The sequence below is a fragment of the Salvelinus namaycush genome, unplaced genomic scaffold (assembly GCF_016432855.1).
Source record: "Salvelinus namaycush isolate Seneca unplaced genomic scaffold, SaNama_1.0 Scaffold967, whole genome shotgun sequence".
Lineage (NCBI taxonomy): Eukaryota > Metazoa > Chordata > Actinopteri > Salmoniformes > Salmonidae > Salvelinus > Salvelinus namaycush.
This window is the reverse complement of record NW_024061716.1, coordinates 50,144-75,430: the sequence shown is the minus strand read 5'-3', so window position 1 is coordinate 75,430 and position 25,287 is coordinate 50,144. Positions and strand designations below refer to the sequence as shown.

General features: G+C 50.0%; 1 protein-coding gene across 1 annotated transcript; it reads left to right on the top strand.

Moving 5' to 3' along the window:
• The first annotated feature begins 56 nt into the window (after nt 1–56).
• Nucleotides 57–25,020, top strand: LOC120043582 (DNA-directed RNA polymerase I subunit RPA49-like). Its single transcript, XM_038988145.1, has 12 exons — nt 57–257; nt 2,008–2,111; nt 2,709–2,785; nt 3,158–3,243; nt 4,766–4,824; nt 6,740–6,884; nt 13,359–13,463; nt 14,070–14,163; nt 14,677–14,807; nt 22,335–22,416; nt 22,666–22,797; nt 24,549–25,020. Exons 1-12 carry the CDS (start codon nt 194–196, stop codon nt 24,709–24,711), a joined length of 1,242 nt encoding a protein of 413 aa, XP_038844073.1. The 5' UTR covers nt 57–193; the 3' UTR covers nt 24,712–25,020.
• The last annotated feature ends 267 nt before the right edge of the window (nt 25,021–25,287 follow it).

The window sequence follows — 25,287 nt, the reverse complement described above, 5'->3', positions numbered from 1 at the left end:
TTCTCAGGGGGGGGCGGTGGCTGGAGCTAGATGGTTAATGTTTTTCTCCCCCCAGACTCTGTAGGTGGCGCTACACTCCAATCACCTCACCGTGTTAACGAGTTGCAGTACCACTCCTTGCCATAGGACGTCGCTGCAGTTTGTGAGGCGAATATCTCTCCGATTGTTTATTGATCCGCGACTGACAACAAACATGGACGCAAACTGCACATTGGTTTGCTGTGAAGAGGAGAGAGAAGACGATAAAGCTGTTATCGGTAAATATACTATTTATGTCACAGGCTAATTATTCATTTTAAATACATGTTTAATTACACGATTGCAATTTAAGCGTCTCCAAGCGTTGACAACACTGAAATCCACCCTGTTCCGTAGTACACGTGGGTGCTCTCATGTTAGCGCAGTAACGTTACATGTGTACTTCGGGATTTTATTCTACTTCCCAATAGTCAAATTAACTAATGGATACCATTTTTATGTCTCTGCATCCAGTATGAAGGGAGTTCAGAGGTAGTTTCGCGAGCCAATGCTAACTAGCATAATGACTGGAAGTCTTTGGAATCTACTAGCGTGCTAGTAGTTACCATAGACTTTAAGTCATTGCGCTAACGCTAGTTAGCAACTTCATTCGAACTGCACGCAGAGACGACATTGGTAAAATTAGTTAGCAAACATTCAATTAACGTTAGCCGGGTGATATTATTTAATATTTAGTTAACATTATTTTTTAGGGACCAAACGGTAACAAACTATATTGATTTATCTTGCACCATCAACCATAGTTAGCCAGCAGAGCCGACCCATTTGCTAACTGCTACGCTAGGGGTCAGACCGCATTCCTGTGTAGATTAAGACAGAGCAGAGCCGACCCATTTGCTAACTGCTACGCTAGGGGTCAGACCGCATTCCCGTGTAGATTAAGACACAGCAGAGCCGACCCATTTGCTAACTGCTACGCTAGGGGTCAGACCGCATTCCTGTGTAGATTAAGACACAGCAGAGCCGACCCATTTGCTAACTGCTACGCTAGGGGTCAGACCGCATTCCTGTGTAGATTAAGACACAGCAGAGCCGACCCATTTGCTAACTGCTACGCTAGGGGTCAGACCGCATTCCTGTGTAGATTAAGACACAGCAGAGCCGACCCATTTGCTAACTGCTACGCTAGGGGTCAGACCGCATTCCTGTGTAGATTAAGACACAGCAGAGCCGACCCATTTGCTAACTGCTACGCTAGGGGTCAGACCGCATTCCCGTGTAGATTAAGACAGAGCAGAGCCCGTGGGAGATATGGCTCGGTTAACATACCAAAATGAGTTGTACTCCCAATTGTTTTATAGAGCCCCACAGTGGTGTCATAATACCCATAAAACCTAGCGGTTAAACAGGGAAATGATTTCAATTGTTGAAGAGTTTCTGTTGTGCCGTTACCGTGTGGTTCGACCGTTAAAGATCTTCTGAGATGTGTATCTCGGGGAACTTGATGGTTTTTTACCGTCTCCGCGGCAACGCAGTTAATGAGGATGGAGGCGTGCTTAGCCTGGTTCCTTCAGCTATTTTTTGTTTTGGTGACGTTGAGGGAGAGGTTGTTGGGTTGTTGTACCTGGCACCACGCCGTCGGTGCCTACCTCTTCCCTGTAGGCTGTCTCGTCGTTGGCGGTAATCAGGCCTACTACTGTCGTGTCGTCAGCAAACTTTTTAAGTTGGAACTGTTTTGAGGCCAAGCAGTCGTGGGTATACAGGGAGTACAGGAGGGGACTGAGGACACACCCTTGTGGGGCCCCCCGTGTTGAGGATCAGTGTAGAGGGGGTAATGTTGCCTACCTTCACCACCTGGGGGGGCGGCCCGTCGGGAAGTCCAGGACCCAGTTGCATAGGGAGGAGTTAAGTTACAGGGCCCTGAGCTTTGTGGTGAGCATAGAGGGCACTATGGTACTGAAGGCAGAGCTGTGGTCGATGAACAGCATCCTCACATTCATATCAATCAATCACCTTTCTCCTCAACAGTTCAGTTCTCTAACGGCAACCTGAGGAACACACAGCAGCTGGACTTCAGCTTCTATAAGAACGTGGATGAGACCAACCCGAGGAAGAAGAACCGACGCATGCTGGTGAGACCACTACACCTGGTGTAGCGTGACGTTGCCTCTAAAACGCTGATCTTGGATCAGTTTTGGATCTGTGCTCAGGAGCATAACACTGAGTTGATAAATATTGGACACTTTGGTAAAAGACCATTCCTTCTTTCTGTGTTTTAAGGTTACTTCTCTCTGACACGGTCTTCTTCCTGTGTTTTAAGGCTACCTCTAACGCGGTCTTCTTCCTGTGTTTTAAGGCTACCTCTAACACGGTCTTCTTCCTGTGTTTTAAGGCTACCTCTAACACGGTCTTCTTCCTGTGTTTTAAGGCTACCTCTCTCTAACACGGTCTTCTTCCTGTGTTTTAAGGCTACCTCTCTCTAACACGGTCTTCTTCCTGTGTTTTAAGGCTACCTCTAACACGGTCTTCTTTCTGTGTTTTAAGGCTACCTCTAACACGGTCTTCTTCCTGTGTTTTAAGGCTACCTCTAACACGGTCTTCTTCCTGTGTTTTAAGGCTACCTCTAACACGGTCTTCTTCCTGTGTTTTAAGGCTACCTCTCTCTAACACGGTCTTCTTCCTGTGTTTTAAGGTTACCTCTCTCTAACGCGGTCTTCTTCCTGTGTCAGGTTGCAGAATCACAGAGACTCTCATATGTTGGGAGTAACTTTGGAACAGAATCCCTAAAATGCAACAACCTTTGCAAGTAAGTTTTTATTTAAGTTAAAAATAAAATAAAAAAATTAAAAAATTCAATATTTTCAAGAGCTCAAAACCATGTGTACCAGTATTTTGTCCTCAGCTGTTTACCAAAACAGTGGCAGGGTCACCATGTGTTATTATATTCCAGGTATTATGTGGGTGTGTTATTATATTCCAGGTATTATGTGGGTGTGTTATTATATTCCAGGTATTATGTGGGTGTGTTATTATATTCCAGGTATTATGTGGGTGTGTTATATTCCAGGTATTATGTGGGTGTGTTATATTCCAGGTATTATGTGGGTGTGTTATTATATTCCAGGTATTATGTGGGTGTGTTATATTCCAGGTATTATGTGGGTGTGTTATATTCCAGGTATTATGTGGGTGTGCTGAACAAGGAGACCATGAGGATGGAGGTTCACAGCGCTCAACTCTTCAACATGCAGCCCGTCATCCCAGGTACAGATAAAACCCCCTTCAGCTTGGTGTCAATGTGACGTTCCACCTGCAGCCCGTCATCCCAGGTACAGATAAAACCCCTTCAGCTTGGTGTCAATGTGTCGTTCCACCTGCAGTCCGTCATCCCAGGTACAGATAAAACCCCCTTCAGCTTGGTGTCAATGTGACGTTCCACCTGCAGTCCGTCATCCCAGGTACAGATAAAACCCCCTTCAGCTTGGTGTCAATGTGTCGTTCCACCTGCAGTCCGTCATCCCAGGTACAGATAAAACCCCCTTCAGCTTGGTGTCAATGTGACGTTCCACCTGCAGTCCGTCATCCCAGGTACAGATAAAACCCCTTCAGCTTGGTGTCAATGTGACGTTCCACCTGCAGTCCGTCATCCCAGGTACAGATAAAACCCCCTTCAGCTTGGTGTCAATGTGACGTTCCACCTGCAGTCCGTCATCCCAGGTACAGATAAAACCCCCTTCAGCTTGGTGTCAATGTGACGTTCCACCTGCAGTCCGTCATCCCAGGTACAGATAAAACCCCCTTCAGCTTGGTGTCAATGTGACGTTCCACCTGCTACACCAGAAACCAATTAGATGTGTTATAATTTAAATTCACAAGATAGAAAGGGTCAGCCAATCGAGAATGGAACCTCTGGACGCTGCCATTGGACGTGAGGCGGGAGAGTAGAGCAGCTTTCGTTGATAAGGAAACGTTTCCCTCGACGGCTGACGGCTGTAGTCTAGCAGGGTCGTGAGAATACAGAAGGTCTACTCTCCACAAGGCATCAACCACTGAGAGACAATCACACTGGTGGAGATCTGAGAGGATTTTTCCAGCCCTCTGATAGGCTAGGTGGAGGTTTCACCATATTACCTATCCTGGCCTTTCAATAGGTTGAAACAGGTGAGTTTTCCCCCGGGACTACAACAGTGTGTACTGAGGGACTGGAGTTGGGCTGTTGGGGGACTGGAGTTGGCCTGTTGGGGGACTGGAGTTGGGCTGTTGGGGGGACTGGAGTTGGCCTGTTGGGGGACTGGAGTTGGCCTGTTGGGGGGGGCTGGAGTTGGCCTGTTGGGGGGGGCTGGAGTTGGCCTGTTGGGGGGGGCTGGAGTTGGCCTGTTGGGGGGCCTGGAGTTGGCCTGTTGGGGGGGCCTGGAGTTGGCCTGTTGGGGGGGCCTGGAGTTGGCCTGTTGGGGGGCCTGGAGTTGGCCTGTTGGGGGTACTGGAGTTGGGCAACACTGACCTATACCAATCAAATCTCAGATCTCCACAAGTACCTAGAGGTTGATGTGTGATTGGGTCATCAACTTCTTCTGTTGTTTTTTAAAAACAGGCTGGATGAATGGCTGTTGAAAATCATAATAATATGTGTATTTGTCACATGCGCCCAACACAACCGGTGTAGGTAGACCTTACCGTCAAATGCTGACTGACAAGCCCTTAACCAACAGTACAGTGACGTGCTGCGATCGTGTTGAGCTGGAGCGTCGTCGCTCTGACTTACTTTAACGTGTCGTCTGTTTCCCAGGGGAGTCGTCGACAGAGAACGATACGTCCCAGAACACAGATCTTACATACAGGGAAAAGGTACCTTCATTCATTTCTGTTAAAAAATAGAACCTGGAACGGTCTACAGTTCTATCAGCCTTGAACATCTCCCCTCCCCTTTAGTCTCTGGTCCAGGGATTAGAAGTTTCCCCCAATACTTCCTGTCAGGTTTTAACACCTTTTAAGTGTTGTTGTTGTGTTACTAAATCCACTACGGGCTACATTATATACACTGCTCAAAAAAATAAAGGGAACACTTAAACAACACAATGTAACTCCAAGTCAATCACACTTCTGTGAAATCAAACTGTCCACTTAGGAAGCAACACTGATTGACAATAAATTTCACATGCTGTTGTGCAAATGGAATAGACAAAAGGTGGAAATTATAGGCAATTAGCAAGACACCCCCAATAAAGGAGTGATTCTGCAGGTGGTGACCACAGACCACTTCTCAGTTCCTATGCTTCCTGGCTGATGTTTTGGTCACTTTTGAATGCTGGCGGTGCTTTCACTCTAGTGGTAGCATGAGACGGAGTCTACAACCCACACAAGTGGCTCAGGTAGTGCAGTTCATCCAGGATGGCACATCAATGCGAGCTGTGGCAAGAAGGTTTGCTGTGTCTGTCAGCGTAGTGTCCAGAGCATGGAGGCGCTTCCAGGAGACAGGCCAGTACATCAGGAGACGTGGAGGAGGCCGTAGGAGGGCAACAACCCAGCAGCAGGACCGCTACCTCCGCCTTTGTGCAAAGAGGTACACTGCCAGAGCCCTGCAAAATGACCTCCAGCAGGCCACAAATGTGCATGTGTCAGCATATGGTCTCACAAGGGGTCTGAGGATCTCATCTCGGTACCTAATGGCAGTCAGGCTACCTCTGGCGAGCACATGGAGGGCTGTGCGGCCCCACAAAGAAATGCCACCCCACACCATGACTGACCCACCGCCAAACCGGTCATGCTGGAGGATGTTGCAGGCAGCAGAACGTTCTCCACGGCGTCTCCAGACTCTGTCACGTCTGTCACATGTGCTCATGTGCTCAGTGTGAACCTGCTTTCATCTGTGAAGAGCACAGGGCGCCAGTGGCGAATTTGCCAATCTTGGTGTTCTCTGGCAAATGCCAAACGTCCTGCACGGTGCTGGGCTGTAAACACAACCCCCACCTGTGGACGTCGGGCCCTCATACCACCCTCATGGAGTCTGTTTCTGACCGTTTGAGCAGACACATGCACATTTGTGGCCTGCTGGAGGTCATTTTGCAGGGCTCTGGCAGTGTACCTCCTGGCACAAAGGCGGAGGTAGCGGTCCTGCTGCTGGGTTGTTGCCCTCCTACGGCCTCCTCCACGTCTCCTGATGTACTGGCCTGTCTCCTGGAAGCGCCTCCATGCTCTGGACACTACGCTGACAGACACAGCAAACCTTCTTGCCACAGCTCGCATTGATGTGCCATCCTGGATGAGCTGCACTACCTGAGCCACTTGTGTGGGTTGTAGACTCCGTCTCATGCTACCACTAGAGTGAAAGCACCGCCAGCATTCAAAAGTGACCAAAACATCAGCCAGGAAGCATAGGAACTGAGAAGTGGTCTGTGGTCACCACCTGCAGAATCACTCCTTTATTGGGGGGTGTCTTGCTAATTGCCTATAATTTCCACATTTTGTCTATTCCATTTGCACAACAGCATGTGAAATTTATTGTCAATCAGTGTTGCTTCCTAAGTGGACAGTTTGATTTCATAGAAGTGTGATTGACTTGGAGTTACATTGTGTTGTTTAAGTGTTCCCTTTATTTTTTTGAGCAGTGTATATATCTGCATTTGATCACATCAATCATCAGAATGAATAACTAATCCCCCCCCCTCCCACAGTGATGTCATTATGGGGTATTGTGATGTCATTACGGGGCATTGTGATGTCATTATGTCAGAATGAATAACTAATCCCTCCCCTCCTACAGGTGGACTCTCTGATCGAAGCGTTTGGCACCAACAAGCAGAAGAGAGCTCTGTCTTCCAGGAGGCTGAACCAGGTGGGCAGTGAGGCCCTGCAGAGCGCTGTGGCCAAGGCTGCCCACTCCATCATAGACCAGAAGGGCCTGAAAGGTAACACACACACCTGTATACCTACACACACACACACACACCTGTATACCTACACACACACACACACCTGTATATCTACACACACACACACACACCTGTATACCTACACACACACACACACACACCTGTATACCTACACACACACACACACACACCTGTATACCTACACACACACACACACACACCTGTATACCTACACACACACACACCTGTATATCTACACACACACACACACACCTGTATATCTACACACACACACACACACCTGTATATCTACACACACACACACACACCTGTATATCTACACACACACACACACACCTGTATATCTACACACACACACACACACCTGTATATCTACACACACACACACACCTGTATATCTACACACACACACACACCTGTATATCTACACACACACACACACCTGTATATCTACACACACACACACACCTGTATATCTACACACACACACACACACACCTGTATATCTACACACACACACACACACACACACACACACCTGTATATCTACACACACACACACACACACACACCTGTATATCTACACACACACACACACACACACCTGTATATCTACACACACACACACCTGTATATCTACCCGCACACCTGTATACCCACACACACACACACCTGTATACCCACACACACACCTACAGTACATTTGGGAAGTATTCAGACCCCTTCCCCTTTTTCCACATTTTGTTACGTTAGTCTTATTACAAATATATATTTTTTTTTTATCCTCAAATCGACACACAATACCCCATAATGACATCACAATACCCCATAATGACATCACAATACCCCATAATGACATCACAATACCCCACAATGACAAAGCGAAAATAGGTTTAGAAATGTTTGCATATTTATTAAAAATAAACCAAAATAAGTATTTAGACCCTTTGCTATGAGACTCTAAATTGAGCTCATGTGCATCCTGTATCCATTGATCATCCTTGAGATGTTTCTACAACTTGATTGGAGTCCACCTGTGGTAAATTTAATTGATTGTACATGATTTGGAAAGGCACACACCTGTCTTTATAAGGTCCCAGAGTTGGCAGAGCAAAAACCAAGCCATGAGGTTGATTGTCCGTAGAGCTCTGAGACAGGATTGTGTCGAGGCACAGATCTGGGGAAGGGTACCAAAACATTTCTGCAGCATTGAAGGTCCCCAAGAACACAGTGGCCTCCATCATTCTTAAATGGAAGAAGTTTGGAAACCCCAAGACTCTTCCTAGAGCTGGCCACCCGGCCAAACTGACCAATCTGGGGAGAAGAACCCAGAGCTTCAGAGTTCCTCTGTGGAGACGGGAGAACCTTCCAGAAGGACAACCATCTCTGCAGCACTCCACCAATCAGGCCTTTATGGTAGAGTGGCCAGACGGAACCACTCCTCAGTAAAAGGCACATGACAGCCCGCTTGGAGTTTGCCGAAAGGCACCTAAAGGACTCAGATCATGAGAAACAAGATTCTCTGGTCTGATGAAACCAAGATGAAACTCTTTAGCCTGAATGCCAAGCGTCACATCTTCAGGAAACCTGGCACCATCCCTATGGTGAAGCATGGTGGTGGCAGCATCATGCTGTGGGGATGTTTTTCAGCAGCAGGGACTGGGAGACTAGTCAGGATCGAGGGAAAGATGAATGTACAAAGAGATCCTTGATGAAATCCTGCTCCAGAGTGCTCAGGACCTCAGACTGGGGCGAAGGTTCACCTTCCAACAGGACAACGACTCTAAGCACACAGACAAGACAACGCAGGAGTGGCTTCGGGACAAGTCTCTGAATGTCTATGAGGCCCAGCCAGAGCCCGGACTTGAACCCGATCTAACATCTCTGAAGAGACCTGAAAATAGCTGTGCAGCGACGCTCCCCATCCAACCTATCAGAGCTTGAGAGGATCTGCAGAGAAGAACGGGAGAAACTCCCAAAATACAGGTGTGCCAGGCTTGTAGCGTCATACCCAAGAAGATTCTAGGCTGTAATCGCTGCCAAAGGTGCTTCAACAAAGTACTGAGTAAAGGGTCTGAATACTTATGTAAATGTTATTTTTCAATTATTTTATTTTAGCCAAAATTGTTAGACCTGTTTTTGTGATGTCATGATGGGGTATTGTGATGTCATGATGGGTTATTGTGTGTAGGCTTTGTAGCTGTATATGTCTAGACACAGTCAGACCAGAAGGTAGTGGAATGTAACACACCTGTAGACGTACACACACACACCTGTGCAGTAACGTACACACACACACCTGTGCAGTAACACACACACACACACCTGTACAGTAACACACACACACCTGTAGACGTACACACACAACTGTAGAGGTACACACACACACCTGTACAGTAACACACAGCTGTAACATAGTGAATGTTTCCCCCCTGCAGCAGGAGGTGGTCCAGTCCCAGTAACATAGTGAATGTTTCCCCCCTCCAGCAGGAGGTGGTCCAGTCCCAGTAACATAGTGAATGTTTCCCCCCTCCAGCCCTGCAGCAGGAGGTGGTCCAGTCCCAGTAACATAGTGAATGTTTCCCCCTCCAGCCCTGCAGCAGGAGGTGGTCCAGTCCCAGTAACATAGTGAATGTTTACCCCCTCCAGCCCTGCAGCAGGAGGTGGTCCAGTCCCAGTAACATAGTGAATGTTTCCCCCCTCCAGCCCTGCAGCAGGAGGTGGTCCAGTCCCAGTAACATAGTGAATGTTTCCCCCCTCCAGCCCTGCAGCAGGAGGTGGTCCAGTCCCAGTAACATAGTGAATGTTTCCCCCCTCCAGCCCTGCAGCAGGAGGTGGTCCAGTCCCAGTAACATAGTGAATGTTTCCCCCCTCCAGCAGGAGGTGGTCCAGTCCCAGTAACATAGTGAATGTTTCCCCCCCTCCAGCAGGAGGTAGTCCAGTCCCAGTAACATAGTGAATGTTTCCCCCCTGCAGCAGGAGGTAGTCCAGTCCCAGTAACATAGTGAATGTTTCCCCCCCTCCAGCAGGAGGTAGTCCAGTCCCAGTAACATAGTGAATGTTTCCCCCCTGCAGCAGGAGGTAGTCCAGTCCCAGTAACATAGTGAATGTTTCCCCCCTGCAGCAGGAGGTAGTCCAGTCCCAGTAACATAGTGAATGTTTCCCCCCCTCCAGCAGGAGGTGGTCCAGTCCCAGTAACATAGTGAATGTTTCCCCCCTCCAGCCCTGCAGCAGGAGGTAGTCCAGTCCCAGTAACATAGTGAATGTTTCCCCCCTCCAGCCCTGCAGCAGGAGGTAGTCCAGTCCCAGTAACATAGTGAATGTTTCCCCCCTCCAGCAGGAGGTAGTCCAGTCCCAGTAACATAGTGAATGTTTCCCCCCTCCAGCCCTGCAGTAGGAGGTGGTCCAGTCCCAGTAACATAGTGAATGTTTCCCCCCTCCAGCCCTGCAGTAGGAGGTGGTCCAGTCCCAGTAACATAGTGAATGTTCCCCCCTCCAGCCCTGCAGCAGGAGGTGGTCCAGTCCCAGTAACATAGTGAATGTTTCCCCCCTCCAGCCCTGCAGCAGGAGGTGGTCCAGTCCCAGTAACATAGTGAATGTTTCCCCCCTCCAGCAGGAGGTGGTCCAGTCCCAGTAACATAGTGAATGTTTCCCCCCCTCCAGCAGGAGGTGGTCCAGTCCCAGTAACATAGTGAATGTTTCCCCCCTCCAGCAGGAGGTGGTCCAGTCCCAGTAACATAGTGAATGTTTCCCCCCTCCAGCAGGAGGTGGTCCAGTCCCAGTAACATAGTGAATGTTTCCCCCCTCCAGCCCTGCAGCAGGAGGTGGTCCAGTCCCAGTAACATTGTGAATGTTTCCCCCCTCCAGCCCTGCAGCAGGAGGTGGTCCAGTCCCAGTAACATAGTGAATGTTTCCCCCCTCCAGCCCTGCAGCAGGAGGTGGTCCAGTCCCAGTAACATAGTGAATGTTTCCCCCCTCCAGCCCTGCAGCAGGAGGTGGTCCAGTCCCAGTAACATAGTGAATGTTTCCCCCCTCCAGCAGGAGGTGGTCCAGTCCCAGTAACATAGTGAATGTTTCCCCCCCTCCAGCAGGAGGTAGTCCAGTCCCAGTAACATAGTGAATGTTTCCCCCCTGCAGCAGGAGGTAGTCCAGTCCCAGTAACATAGTGAATGTTTCCCCCCTGCAGCAGGAGGTAGTCCAGTCCCAGTAACATAGTGAATGTTTCCCCCCTGCAGCAGGAGGTAGTCCAGTCCCAGTAACATAGTGAATGTTTCCCCCCTGCAGCAGGAGGTGGTCCAGTCCCAGTAACATAGTGAATGTTTCCCCCCTCCAGCCCTGCAGCAGGAGGTGGTCCAGTCCCAGTAACATAGTGAATGTTTCCCCCCTGCAGCAGGAGGTAGTCCAGTCCCAGTAACATAGTGAATGTTCCCCCCCTGCAGCAGGAGGTAGTCCAGTCCCAGTAACATAGTGAATGTTTCCCCCCCTCCAGCAGGAGGTGGTCCAGTCCCAGTAACATAGTGAATGTTTCCCCCCTCCAGCCCTGCAGCAGGAGGTAGTCCAGTCCCAGTAACATAGTGAATGTTTCCCCCCTCCAGCCCTGCAGCAGGAGGTGGTCCAGTCCCAGTAACATAGTGAATGTTTCCCCCCCTGCAGCAGGAGGTGGTCCAGTCCCAGTAACATAGTGAATGTTTCCCCCCTCCAGCCCTGCAGTAGGAGGTGGTCCAGTCCCAGTAACATAGTGAATTTTTTTCCCCCCCTGCAGCAGGAGGTGGTCCAGTCCCAGTAACATAGTGAATGTTTCCCCCCTCCAGCAGGAGGTGGTCCAGTCCCAGTAACATAGTGAATGTTTCCCCCCTCCAGCCCTGCAGCAGGAGGTGGTCCAGTCCCAGTAACATAGTGAATGTTTCCCTCCTCCAGCCCTGCAGCAGGAGGTGGTCCAGTCCCAGTAACATAGTGAATGTTCCCCCCTCCAGCCCTGCAGCAGGAGGTGGTCCAGTCCCAGTAACATAGTGAATGTTTCCCCCCTCCAGCAGGAGGTGGTCCAGTCCCAGTAACATAGTGAATGTTTCCCCCCTCCAGCCCTGCAGCAGGAGGTGGTCCAGTCCCAGTAACATAGTGAATGTTTCCCCCCTGCAGCAGGAGGTAGTCCAGTCCCAGTAACATAGTGAATGTTTCCCCCCTCCAGCCCTGCAGCAGGAGGTGGTCCAGTCCCAGTAACATAGTGAATGTTTCCCCCCTCCAGCCCTGCAGCAGGAGGTGGTCCAGTCCCAGTAACATAGTGAATGTTTCCCCCCTCCAGCCCTGCAGCAGGAGGTGGTCCAGTCCCAGTAACATAGTGAATGTTTCCCCCCTCCAGCAGGAGGTGGTCCAGTCCCAGTAACATAGTGAATGTTTCCCCCCTCCAGCAGGAGGTGGTCCAGTCCCAGTAACATAGTGAATGTTTCCCCCCTCCAGTAGGAGGTGGTCCAGTCCCAGTAACATAGTGAATGTTTCCCCCCTCCAGCCCTGCAGCAGGAGGTGGTCCAGTCCCAGTAACATAGTGAATGTTTCCCCCCTCCAGCCCTGCAGCAGGAGGTAGTCCAGTCCCTGTAACATAGTGAATGTTTCCCTCCTCCAGCCCTGCAGTAGGAGGTGGTCCAGTCCCAGTAACATAGTGAATGTTTCCCTCCTCCAGCCCTGCAGCAGGAGGTGGTCCAGTCCCTGTAACATAGTGAATGTTTCCCCCCTCCAGCCCTGCAGCAGGAGGTGGTCCAGTCCCAGTAACATAGTGAATGTTTCCCCCCTCCAGCCCTGCAGCAGGAGGTGGTCCAGTCCCAGTAACATAGTGAATGTTTCCTCCCTGCAGCAGGAGGTGGTCCAGTCCCAGTAACATAGTGAATGTTTCCCCCCTCCAGCCCTGCAGCAGGAGGTGGTCCAGTCCCAGTAACATAGTGAATGTTTCCCCCCTGCAGCAGGAGGTGGTCCAGTCCCAGTAACATAGTGAATGTTTCCCCCCTCCAGCCCTGCAGCAGGAGGTGGTCCAGTCCCAGTAACATAGTGAATGTTTCCCCCCTCCAGCCCTGCAGCAGGAGGTGGTCCAGTCCCAGTAACATAGTGAATGTTTCCCCCCTCCAGCCCTGCAGTAGGAGGTGGTCCAGTCCCAGTAACATAGTGAATGTTTCCCCCCTCCAGCAGGAGGTGGTCCAGTCCCAGTAACATAGTGAATGTTTCCCCCCTCCAGTAGGAGGTGGTCCAGTCCCAGTAACATAGTGAATGTTTCCCCCCTCCAGCCCTGCAGTAGGAGGTGGTCCAGTCCCAGTAACATAGTGAATGTTTCCCCCCTCCAGCCCTGCAGTAGGAGGTGGTCCAGTCCCAGTAACATAGTGAATGTTTCCTCCCTCCAGCAGGAGGTGGTCCAGTCCCAGTAACATAGTGAATGTTTCCCCCCTCCAGCCCTGCAGCAGGAGGTGGTCCAGTCCCAGTAACATAGTGAATGTTTCCCCCCTCCAGCCCTGCAGCAGGAGGTGGTCCAGTCCCAGTCTGGAGTTTCTCATTACCTTCCGCCCTGCTACCACGACGCTGACACACCTCAACACGTCTACCTGTTTGACGACAGTATCCTTCACCTGAACTGGGGGGGGGGGGGGTGACCAGGTTAAGCTGTGTGTGTGTGTGTGTGAGTGAGAGAGAGAGCAGGTAAAGGCATGTCCCCAGGTTAAGCTGTGTGTGTGTGTGTGTGTAGCTCCAGGTTAAGCTGTGTGTGTGTGTGTAGCTCCAGGTTAAGCTGTGTGTGTGTAGCTCCAGGTTAAGCTGTGTGTGTGTGTAGCTCCAGGTTAAGCTGTGTTTGTGTGTGTGTAGCTCCAGGTTAAGCTGTGTGTGTGTGTGTAGCTCCAGGTTAAGCTGTGTGTGTGTGTGTGGCTCCAGGTTAAGCTGTGTGTGTGTGTGGCTCCAGGTTAAGCTGTGTGTGTGTGTGTAGCTCCAGGTTAAGCTGTGTGTGTGTGTGACTCCAGGTTAAGCTGTGTGTGTGTGTGGCTCCAGGTTAAGCTGTGTGTGTGTGTGTAGCTCCAGGTTAAGCTGTGTGTGTGTGTAGCTCCAGGTTAAGCTGTGTGTGTGTGTGTGTGTAGCTCCAGGTTAAGGTGTGTGTGTGTGTGTGTAGCTCCAGGTTAAGGTGTGTGTGTGTAGCTCCAGGTTAAGGTGTGTGTGTCCTTACCCGAGTCCCAGTCCTGTCTCCGGTGGAGTACGATGCCCTGGATGCTGCTGGCTCCAAGATGGCCGCCCTGACCCCTGAGGAACTACAGAACATAACAGACGGAGGGTAGGACTACAACACTGCTACTGTTGATGTGTTGATGTGTTGTTGTTGACTTGTTGATGTGTTGTTGTTGACGTGTTGTTGACGTGTTGTTGTTGACATGTTGTCTTGTTGATGTGTTGTTGTTGACGTGTTGTTGTTGACATGTTGTTGAAGTGTTGTCTTGTTGTTGACACGTGTTGTTGACATGTTGTTGACGTGTTGTCTTGTTGTTGACACGTGTTGTTGAAGTGTTGTCTTGTTGTTGACACGTGTTGTTGACGTGTTGTTGATATGTTGTTGACGTGTTGTCTTGTTGATCATGGTGTGGGGTTGACATGTTATGTTGTCTTGTTGTTGACATGTTGTTGACGTGTTGTCTTGTTGTTGATATGTTGTTGACGTGTTGTCTTGTTGATCATGGTGTGGTGTTGACATGTTATGTTGTTGACGTGTTGTTGATCTTGTTGTTCCAGGTGTCAGAGCGTGGTGTTGACATGTTATGTTGTTGACGTGTTGTTGATCTTGTTGTTCCAGGTGTCACAGCGTGGTGCGTCACTTGGAGAGCCTGCCCAGAGAGGGCGTGGCCAGAGAGAGACAGGCGCGCTGTGCCTTCTACCTCCTCATGATGCTCAAACTGGCACGGCAGAGACACATCAATCGCAAGTGTGAGTGTGTGTGTGTGTGTGTGTGTGAGTGTGTGTACGAGAAGCAAGTGATGACTTAAAAAAAAAAAAGTAATCCTCGTTTGAGCCTAAACCTGTAATGTTTACCGAGAATATGATCTCTGGGGAAATTGACTTTTAAAAAGGGCACGCTGTCGACAATGCGCCTTTGATTGAATCCCGGCCTACGGGTTGTGTTAATGTTGTATTCTAGTCGGGCAGGAGGAGGGCTGTCCTCGTATCATTAAGGGTTGTGTTAATGTTGTATTCTAGTCGGGCAGGAGGAGGGCTGTCCTCGTATCATTAAGGGTTGTGTTAATGTTGTATTCTAGTCGGGCAGGAGGAGGGCTGTCCTCGTATCATTAAGGGTTGTGTTAATGTTGTATTCTAGTCAGGCAGGAGGAGGGCTGTCCTCGTATCATTAAGGGTTGTGTTAATGTTGTATTCTAGTCGGGCAGGAGGAGGGCTGTCCTCGTATCATTAAGGGTTGTGTTAATGTTGTATTCTAGTCGGGCAGGAGGAGGGCTGTCCTCGTATCATTAAGGGTTGTGTTAATGTTGTATTCTAGTCGGGCAGGAGGAGGGCTGTCCTCGTATCATTAAGGGTTGTGTTAATGTTGTATTCTAGTCGGGCAGGAGGAGGGCTGTCCTCGTATCATTAAGGGTTGTGTTAATGTTGTATTCTAGTCAGGCAGGAGGAGGGCTGTCCTCGTATCATTAAGGGTTGTGTTAATGTTGTATTCTAGTCGGGCAGGAGGAGGGCTGTCCTCGTATCATTAAGGGTTGTGTTAATGTTGTATTCTAGTCGGGCAGGAGGAGGGCTGTCCTCGTATCATTAAGGGTTGTGTTAATGTTGTATTCTAGTCGGGCAGGAGGAGGGCTGTCCTCGTATCATTAAGGGTTGTGTTAATGTTGTATTCTAGTCGGGCAGGAGGAGGGCTGTCCTCGTATCATTAAGGGTTGTGTTAATGTTGTATTCTAGTCGGGCAGGAGGAGGGCTGTCCTCGTATCATTAAGGGTTGTGTTAATGTTGTATTCTAGTCGGGCAGGAGGAGGGCTGTCCTCGTATCATTAAGGGTTGTGTTAATGTTGTATTCTAGTCGGGCAGGAGGAGGGCTGTCCTCGTATCATTAAGGGTTGTGTTAATGTTGTATTCTAGTCGGGCAGGAGGAGGGCTGTCCTCGTATCATTAAGGGTTGTGTTAATGTTGTATTCTAGTCGGGCAGGAGGAGGGCTGTCCTCATATCATTAAGGGTTGTGTTAATGTTGTATTCTAGTCAGGCAGGAGGAGGGCTGTCCTCGTATCATTAAGGGTTGTGTTAATGTTGTATTCTAGTCAGGCAGGAGGAGGGCTGTCCTCGTATCATTAAGGGTTGTGTTAATGTTGTATTCTAGTCAGGCAGGAGGAGGGCTGTCCTCGTATCATTAAGGGTTGTGTTAATGTTGTATTCTAGTCGGGCAGGAGGAGGGCTGTCCTCGTATCATTAAGGGTTGTGTTAATGTTGTATTCTAGTCAGGCAGGAGGAGGGCTGTCCTCGTATCATTAAGGGTTGTGTTAATGTTGTATTCTAGTCGGGCAGGAGGAGGGCTGTCCTCGTATCATTAAGGGTTGTGTTAATGTTGTATTCTAGTCGGGCAGGAGGAGGGCTGTCCTCGTATCATTAAGGGTTGTGTTAATGTTGTATTCTAGTCAGGCAGGAGGAGGGCTGTCCTCGTATCATTAAGGGTTGTGTTAATGTTGTATTCTAGTCAGGCAGGAGGAGGGCTGTCCTCGTATCATTAAGGGTTGTGTTAATGTTGTATTCTAGTCGGGCAGGAGGAGGGCTGTCCTCGTATCATTAAGGGTTGTGTTAATGTTGTATTCTAGTCGGGCAGGAGGAGGGCTGTCCTCGTATCATTAAGGGTTGTGTTAATGTTGTATTCTAGTCGGGCAGGAGGAGGGCTGTCCTCGTATCATTAAGGGTTGTGTTAATGTTGTATTCTAGTCGGGCAGGAGGAGGGCTGTCCTCGTATCATTAAGGGTTGTGTTAATGTTGTATTCTAGTCGGGCAGGAGGAGGGCTGTCCTCGTATCATTAAGGGTTGTGTTAATGTTGTATTCTAGTCGGGCAGGAGGAGGGCTGTCCTCGTATCATTAAGGGTTGTGTTAATGTTGTATTCTAGTCGGGCAGGAGGAGGGCTGTCCTCGTATCATTAAGGGTTGTGTTAATGTTGTATTCTAGTCAGGCAGGAGGAGGGCTGTCCTCGTATCATTAAGGGTTGTGTTAATGTTGTATTCTAGTCGGGCAGGAGGAGGGCTGTCCTCGTATCATTAAGGGTTGTGTTAATGTTGTATTCTAGTCGGGCAGGAGGAGGGCTGTCCTCGTATCATTAAGGGTTGTGTTAATGTTGTATTCTAGTCGGGCAGGAGGAGGGCTGTCCTCGTATCATTAAGGGTTGTGTTAATGTTGTATTCTAGTCGGGCAGGAGGAGGGCTGTCCTCGTATCATTAAGGGTTGTGTTAATGTTGTATTCTAGTCAGGCAGGAGGAGGGCTGTCCTCGTATCATTAAGGGTTGTGTTAATGTTGTATTCTAGTCGGGCAGGAGGAGGGCTGTCCTCGTATCATTAAGGGTTGTGTTAATGTTGTATTCTAGTCAGGCAGGAGGAGGGCTGTCCTCGTATCATTAAGGGTTGTGTTAATGTTGTATTCTAGTCGGGCAGGAGGAGGGCTGTCCTCGTATCATTAAGGGTTGTGTTAATGTTGTATTCTAGTCGGGCAGGAGGAGGGCTGTCCTCGTATCATTAAGGGTTGTGTTAATGTTGTATTCTAGTCGGGCAGGAGGAGGGCTGTCCTCGTATCATTAAGGGTTGTGTTAATGTTGTATTCTAGTCGGGCAGGAGGAGGGCTGTCCTCGTATCATTAAGGGTTGTGTTAATGTTGTATTCTAGTCGGGCAGGAGGAGGGCTGTCCTCGTATCATTAAGGGTTGTGTTAATGTTGTATTCTAGTCGGGCAGGAGGAGGGCTGTCCTCGTATCATTAAGGGTTGTGTTAATGTTGTATTCTAGTCGGGCAGGAGGAGGGCTGTCCTCGTATCATTAAGGGTTGTGTTAATGTTGTATTCTAGTCGGGCAGGAGGAGGGCTGTCCTCGTATCATTAAGGGTTGTGTTAATGTTGTATTCTAGTCGGGCAGGAGGAGGGCTGTCCTCGTATCATTAAGGGTTGTGTTAATGTTGTATTCTAGTCGGGCAGGAGGAGGGCTGTCCTCGTATCATTAAGGGTTGTGTTAATGTTGTATTCTAGTCGGGCAGGAGGAGGGCTGTCCTCGTATCATTAAGGGTTGTGTTAATGTTGTATTCTAGTCGGGCAGGAGGAGGGCTGTCCTCGTATCATTAAGGGTTGTGTTAATGTTGTATTCTAGTCGGGCGGGAGGAGGGCTGTCCTCGTATCATTAAGGGTTGTGTTAATGTTGTATTCTAGTCGGGCGGGAGGAGGGCTGTCCTCGTATCATTAAGGGTTGTGTTAATGTTGTATTCCAGTCGGGCGGGAGGAGGGCTGTCCTCGTATCATTAAGGGTTGTGTTAATGTTGTATTCTAGTCGGGCGGGAGGAGGGCTGTCCTCGTATCATTAAGGGTTGTGTTAATGTTGTATTCTAGTCGGGCGGGAGGAGGGCTGTCCTCGTATCATTAAGGGTTGTGTTAATGTTGTATTCTAGTCGGGCGGGAGGAGGGCTGTCCTCGTATCATTAAGGGTTGTGTTAATGTTGTATTCTAGTCGGGCAGGAGGAGGGCTGTCCTCGTATCATTAAGGGTTGTGTTAATGTTGTATTCTAGTCGGGCAGGAGGAGGGCTGTCCTCGTATCATTAAGGGTTGTGTTAATGTTGTATTCTAGTCGGGCAGGAGGAGGGCTGTCCTCGTATCATTAAGGGTTGTGTTAATGTTGTATTCTAGTCGGGCAGGAGGAGGGCTGTCCTCGTATCATTAAGGGTTGTGTTAATGTTGTATTCTAGTCGGGCAGGAGGAGGGCTGTCCTCGTATCATTAAGGGTTGTGTTAATGTTGTATTCTAGTCGGGCGGGAGGAGGGCTGTCCTCGTATCATTAAGGGTTGTGTTAATGTTGTATTCCAGTCGGGCGGGAGGAGGGCTGTCCTCGTATCATTAAGGGTTGTGTTAATGTTGTATTCTAGTCGGGCGGGAGGAGGGCTGTCCTCGTATCATTAAGGGTTGTGTTAATGTTGTATTCTAGTCGGGCGGGAGGAGGGCTGTCCTCGTATCATTAAGGGTTGTGTTAATGTTGTATTCTAGTCGGGCGGGAGGAGGGCTGTCCTCGTATCATTAAGGGTTGTGTTAATGTTGTATTCTAGTCGGGCAGGAGGAGGGCTGTCCTCGTATCATTAAGGGTTGTGTTAATGTTGTATTCTAGTCGGGCAGGAGGAGGGCTGTCCTCGTATCATTAAGGGTTGTGTTAATGTTGTATTCTAGTCAGGCAGGAGGAGGGCTGTCCTCGTATCATTAAGGGTTGTGTTAATGTTGTATTCTAGTCGGGCAGGAGGAGGGCTGTCCTCGTATCATTAAGGGTTGTGTTAATGTTGTATTCTAGTCGGGCAGGAGGAGGGCTGTCCTCGTATCATTAAGGGTTGTGTTAATGTTGTATTCTAGTCGGGCAGGAGGAGGGCTGTCCTCGTATCATTAAGGGTTGTGTTAATGTTGTATTCTAGTCGGGCAGGAGGAGGGCTGTCCTCGTATCATTAAGGGTTGTGTTAATGTTGTATTCTAGTCGGGCAGGAGGAGGGCTGTCCTCGTATCATTAAGGGTTGTGTTAATGTTGTATTCTAGTCGGGCAGGAGGAGGGCTGTCCTCGTATCATTAAGGGTTGTGTTAATGTTGTATTCCAGTCGGGCGGGAGGAGGGCTGTCCTCGTATCATTAAGGGTTGTGTTAATGTTGTATTCTAGTCGGGCGGGAGGAGGGCTGTCCTCGTATCATTAAGGGTTGTGTTAATGTTGTATTCTAGTCGGGCGGGAGGAGGGCTGTCCTCGTATCATTAAGGGTTGTGTTAATGTTGTATTCTAGTCGGGCGGGAGGAGGGCTGTCCTCGTATCATTAAGGGTTGTGTTAATGTTGTATTCTAGTCGGGCGGGAGGAGGGCTGTCCTCGTATCATTAAGGGTTGTGTTAATGTTGTATTCTAGTCAGGCAGGAGGAGGGCTGTCCTCGTATCATTAAGGGTTGTGTTAATGTTGTATTCTAGTCAGGCAGGAGGAGGGCTGTCCTCGTATCATTAAGGGTTGTGTTAATGTTGTATTCTAGTCGGGCAGGAGGAGGGCTGTCCTCGTATCATTAAGGGTTGTGTTAATGTTGTATTCTAGTCGGGCAGGAGGAGGGCTGTCCTCGTATCATTAAGGGTTGTGTTAATGTTGTATTCTAGTCGGGCAGGAGGAGGGCTGTCCTCGTATCATTAAGGGTTGTGTTAATGTTGTATTCTAGTCAGGCAGGAGGAGGGCTGTCCTCGTATCATTAAGGGTTGTGTTAATGTTGTATTCTAGTCAGGCAGGAGGAGGGCTGTCCTCGTATCATTAAGGGTTGTGTTAATGTTGTATTCTAGTCAGGCAGGAGGAGGGCTGTCCTCGTATCATTAAGGGTTGTGTTAATGTTGTATTCTAGTCGGGCAGGAGGAGGGCTGTCCTCGTATCATTAAGGGTTGTGTTAATGTTGTATTCTAGTCGGGCAGGAGGAGGGCTGTCCTCGTATCATTAAGGGTTGTGTTAATGTTGTATTCTAGTCAGGCAGGAGGAGGGCTGTCCTCGTATCATTAAGGGTTGTGTTAATGTTGTATTCTAGTCGGGCAGGAGGAGGGCTGTCCTCGTATCATTAAGGGTTGTGTTAATGTTGTATTCTAGTCGGGCAGGAGGAGGGCTGTCCTCGTATCATTAAGGGTTGTGTTAATGTTGTATTCTAGTCGGGCAGGAGGAGGGCTGTCCTCGTATCATTAAGGGTTGTGTTAATGTTGTATTCTAGTCGGGCAGGAGGAGGGCTGTCCTCGTATCATTAAGGGTTGTGTTAATGTTGTATTCTAGTCGGGCAGGAGGAGGGCTGTCCTCGTATCATTAAGGGTTGTGTTAATGTTGTATTCTAGTCGGGCAGGAGGAGGGCTGTCCTCGTATCATTAAGGGTTGTGTTAATGTTGTATTCTAGTCGGGCAGGAGGAGGGCTGTCCTCGTATCATTAAGGGTTGTGTTAATGTTGTATTCTAGTCGGGCAGGAGGAGGGCTGTCCTCGTATCATTAAGGGTTGTGTTAATGTTGTATTCTAGTCGGGCAGGAGGAGGGCTGTCCTCGTATCATTAAGGGTTGTGTTAATGTTGTATTCTAGTCAGGCAGGAGGAGGGCTGTCCTCGTATCATTAAGGGTTGTGTTAATGTTGTATTCTAGTCAGGCAGGAGGAGGACTGTCCTCGTATCATTAAGGGTTGTGTTAATGTTGTATTCTAGTCAGGCAGGAGGAGGGCTGTCCTCGTATCATTAAGGGTTGTGTTAATGTTGTATTCTAGTCGGGCAGGAGGAGGGCTGTCCTCGTATCATTAAGGGTTGTGTTAATGTTGTATTCTAGTCGGGCAGGAGGAGGGCTGTCCTCGTATCATTAAGGGTTGTGTTAATGTTGTATTCTAGTCGGGCAGGAGGAGGGCTGTCCTCGTATCATTAAGGGTTGTGTTAATGTTGTATTCTAGTCGGGCAGGAGGAGGGCTGTCCTCGTATCATTAAGGGTTGTGTTAATGTTGTATTCTAGTCGGGCAGGAGGAGGGCTGTCCTCGTATCATTAAGGGTTGTGTTAATGTTGTATTCTAGTCGGGCAGGAGGAGGGCTGTCCTCGTATCATTAAGGGTTGTGTTAATGTTGTATTCTAGTCGGGCAGGAGGAGGGCTGTCCTCGTATCATTAAGGGTTGTGTTAATGTTGTATTCTAGTCGGGCAGGAGGAGGGCTGTCCTCGTATCATTAAGGGTTGTGTTAATGTTGTATTCTAGTCGGGCAGGAGGAGGGCTGTCCTCGTATCATTAAGGGTTGTGTTAATGTTGTATTCTAGTCGGGCAGGAGGAGGGCTGTCCTCGTATCATTAAGGGTTGTGTTAATGTTGTATTCTAGTCGGGCAGGAGGAGGGCTGTCCTCGTATCATTAAGGGTTGTGTTAATGTTGTATTCTAGTCGGGCAGGAGGAGGGCTGTCCTCGTATCATTAAGGGTTGTGTTAATGTTGTATTCCAGTCGGGCAGGAGGAGGGCTGTCCTCGTATCATTAAGGGTTGTGTTAATGTTGTATTCTAGTCGGGCAGGAGGAGGGCTGTCCTCGTATCATTAAGGGTTGTGTTAATGTTGTATTCTAGTCGGGCAGGAGGAGGGCTGTCCTCGTATCATTAAGGGTTGTGTTAATGTTGTATTCTAGTCGGGCAGGAGGAGGGCTGTCCTCGTATCATTAAGGGTTGTGTTAATGTTGTATTCTAGTCGGGCAGGAGGAGGGCTGTCCTCGTATCATTAAGGGTTGTGTTAATGTTGTATTCTAGTCGGGCAGGAGGAGGGCTGTCCTCGTATCATCCACACCAAGCTGATGAGGACCTTCACCGTGGAGACCTTCAATAACGGCAGGTAGCTTGTCCACTCGCTGGCACCCTACGCCCTTATACATAGTGCACGACCTTTGACCCGGGCCCATAGATGGTCTGCTTCTCAAAGAGCACCCTACGTAGTGCACTAGATAGGGAATAGAGCTCTCCTCTCCCTACTCTGAGTTAAAAACAGATTTAGTTAAATGCAGTAGCTACATTGGTATTAATGTGTGTAGGGTGCAGAACGTTACTGATGTGTGTGTGTGTGTGTGTGTGTGTGTGTGTGTAGGGTGCAGAACGTGGTGTCTACGTCGATGCGTGTGAAGATGGCAGCGTACTGCCTGGCCCTGCTGCTCCACATGGGAGACATGACCTCTGACCTCACACTGCTACACAGAGACCTGGGGGTCACAGAGAAACGGTGAGAGACACTTACACAGAGACCTGGGGGGGGGGGGGGGGTCACAGAGAAACGGTAAAGAGAGACCTGGGGGGGTTACAGAACAGGAGAGAGACCTGGGGGAGGGGTTACAGAACAGGAGAGAGACCTGGGGGAGGGGTCACAGAACAGGAGAGAGACCTGGGGGAGGGGTTACAGAACAGGAGAGAGACCTGGGGGAGGGGTCACAGAACAGGAGAGAGACCTGGGGGGGTTACAGAACAGGAGAGAGACCTGGGGGAGGGGTTACAGAACAGGAGAGAGACCTGGGGGAGGGGTCACAGAACAGGAGAGAGACCTGGGGGAGGGGTTACAGAACAGGAGAGAGACCTGGGGGAGGGGTCACAGAACAGGAGAGAGACCTGGGGGAGGGGTTACAGAACAGGAGAGAGACCTGGGGGGGGGGGGGGGGTCACAGAACAGGAGAGAGACCTGGGGGGGGGGGGGTCACAGAACAGGAGAGAGACCTGGGGGAGGGGTTACAGAACAGGAGAGAGACCTGGGGGAGGGGTCACAGAACAGGAGAGAGACCTGGGGGAGGGGTTACAGAACAGGAGAGAGACCTGGGGGGGTTACAGAACAGGAGAGAGACCTGGGGGGGTTACAGAACAGGAGAGAGACCTGGGGGGGTTACAGAACAGGAGAGAGACCTGGGGGAGGGGTTACAGAACAGGAGAGAGACCTGGGGGAGGGGTCACAGAACAGGAGAGAGACCTGGGGGAGGGGTTACAGAACAGGAGAGAGACCTGGGGGGGGGGGGGGGGTCACAGAACAGGAGAGAGACCTGGGGGGGGGGGGGGGGGGTCACAGAACAGGAGAGAGACCTGGGGGGGTTACAGAACAGGAGAGAGACCTGGGGGGGGGGGGGGTCACAGAACAGGAGAGAGACCTGGGGGAGGGGGGTTACAGAATAGGAGAGAGACCTGGGGGAGGGGTCACAGAACAGGAGAGAGACCTGGGGGAGGGGTCACAGAACAGGAGAGAGACCTGGGGGAGGGGTCACAGAACAGGAGAGAGACCTGGGGGAGGGGTCACAGAACAGGAGAGAGACCTGGGGGAGGGGTCACAGAACAGGAGAGAGACCTGGGGGAGGGGTCACAGAACAGGAGAGAGACCTGGGGGAGGGGTCACAGAACAGGAGAGAGACCTGGGGGAGGGGTCACAGAACAGGAGAGAGACCTGGGGGAGGGGTCACAGAACAGGAGAGAGACCTGGGGGAGGGGTCACAGAACAGGAGAGAGACCTGGGGGAGGGGTCACAGAACAGGAGAGAGACCTGGGGGAGGGGTCACAGAACAGGAGAGAGACCTGGGGGAGGGGTCACAGAACAGGAGAGAGACCTGGGGGAGGGGTCACAGAACAGGAGAGAGACCTGGGGGAGGGGTCACAGAACAGGAGAGAGACCTGGGGGAGGGGTCACAGAACAGGAGAGAGACCTGGGGGAGGGGTCACAGAACAGGAGAGAGACCTGGGGGAGGGGTCACAGAACAGGAGAGAGACCTGGGGGAGGGGTCACAGAACAGGAGAGAGACCTGGGGGAGGGGTCACAGAGAACAGGAGAGAGAGAGAGAGACACACCTCAAACACAAAAGAAACAGCGTTACTGATTTTTCTCTGTGTGTGTGTGTGTGTGTGTGTGTGTGTGTGTGTGTGTGTGTGTGTGTGTGTGTGTGTGTGTGTGTGTGTGTGTGTGTGTGTGTGTGTGTGTGTGTGTGTGTGTGTGTGTGTGTATAGGATCGTGGAGGTGGCCAAGTCGATGGGGTTGACCCTGGTCAGACATGGCTGTGTGAAGGGGGACGATGGGGCGACAGCTGAAAACAGACTGGCCACTCTGGTGCTGCCCCTCGCCAAATACCAACCGTTCATAGAGATACGCAAACGCAAAAAAATGCATTAGAGGAAGACGAGGGTAACGCTTCGAACACACCGACAGCGTCATTGAGCTAAATAGTACGCAGCATCGTCTGGTTCTGTCTGCAACCGAAGTTCAACATTCACCTTCTGCTACCGTTTCTGTCAAGCCGTCTGCAGCAGACAGTTTGACGCGTCCGCCGTTACGCACCACACAGAACGCACTGCAACGCAGGGCTGCAAGGATAACGCAGCGTTTTCATTGGATATGAAGGTACTTCTGGTGTACCAGAATGTAATGACGCTGTCGGTGTGTTCGAAGTGGAAGGAGAAGGGGGAGAGGGAGACATGGGTAAGGAGGAAGAGAGAAGGGGAGAGGGAGACATGGGTAAGGAGGAAGAGAGAAGGGGAGAGGAAGACATGGGGAAGGAGGAAGAGAGAAGGGGAGAGGAAGACATGGGGAAGGAGGAAGAGAGAAGGGGAGAGGAAGACATGGGGAAGGAGGAAGAGAGAAGGGGAGAGGAAGACATGGGTAAGGAGGAAGAGAGGAGGGGAGAGGGAGACATGGGTAAGGAGGAAGAGAGGAGGGGAGAGGGAGACATGGGTAAGGAGGAAGAGAGAC

Bases quoted from the DNA above. Each gene is read 5' to 3' on its own strand.
- LOC120043582 (XM_038988145.1), top strand. From the start codon at position 194: ATGGACGCAAACTGCACATTGGTTTGCTGTGAAGAGGAGAGAGAAGAC. The intron at 3,244-4,765 runs GTACAGATAAAA...TCTGTTTCCCAG, and splicing joins CATGCAGCCCGTCATCCCAG to GGGAGTCGTCGACAGAGAAC. The intron at 14,808-22,334 runs GTGAGTGTGTGT...GTTGTATTCTAG, and splicing joins GAGACACATCAATCGCAAGT to TCGGGCAGGAGGAGGGCTGT.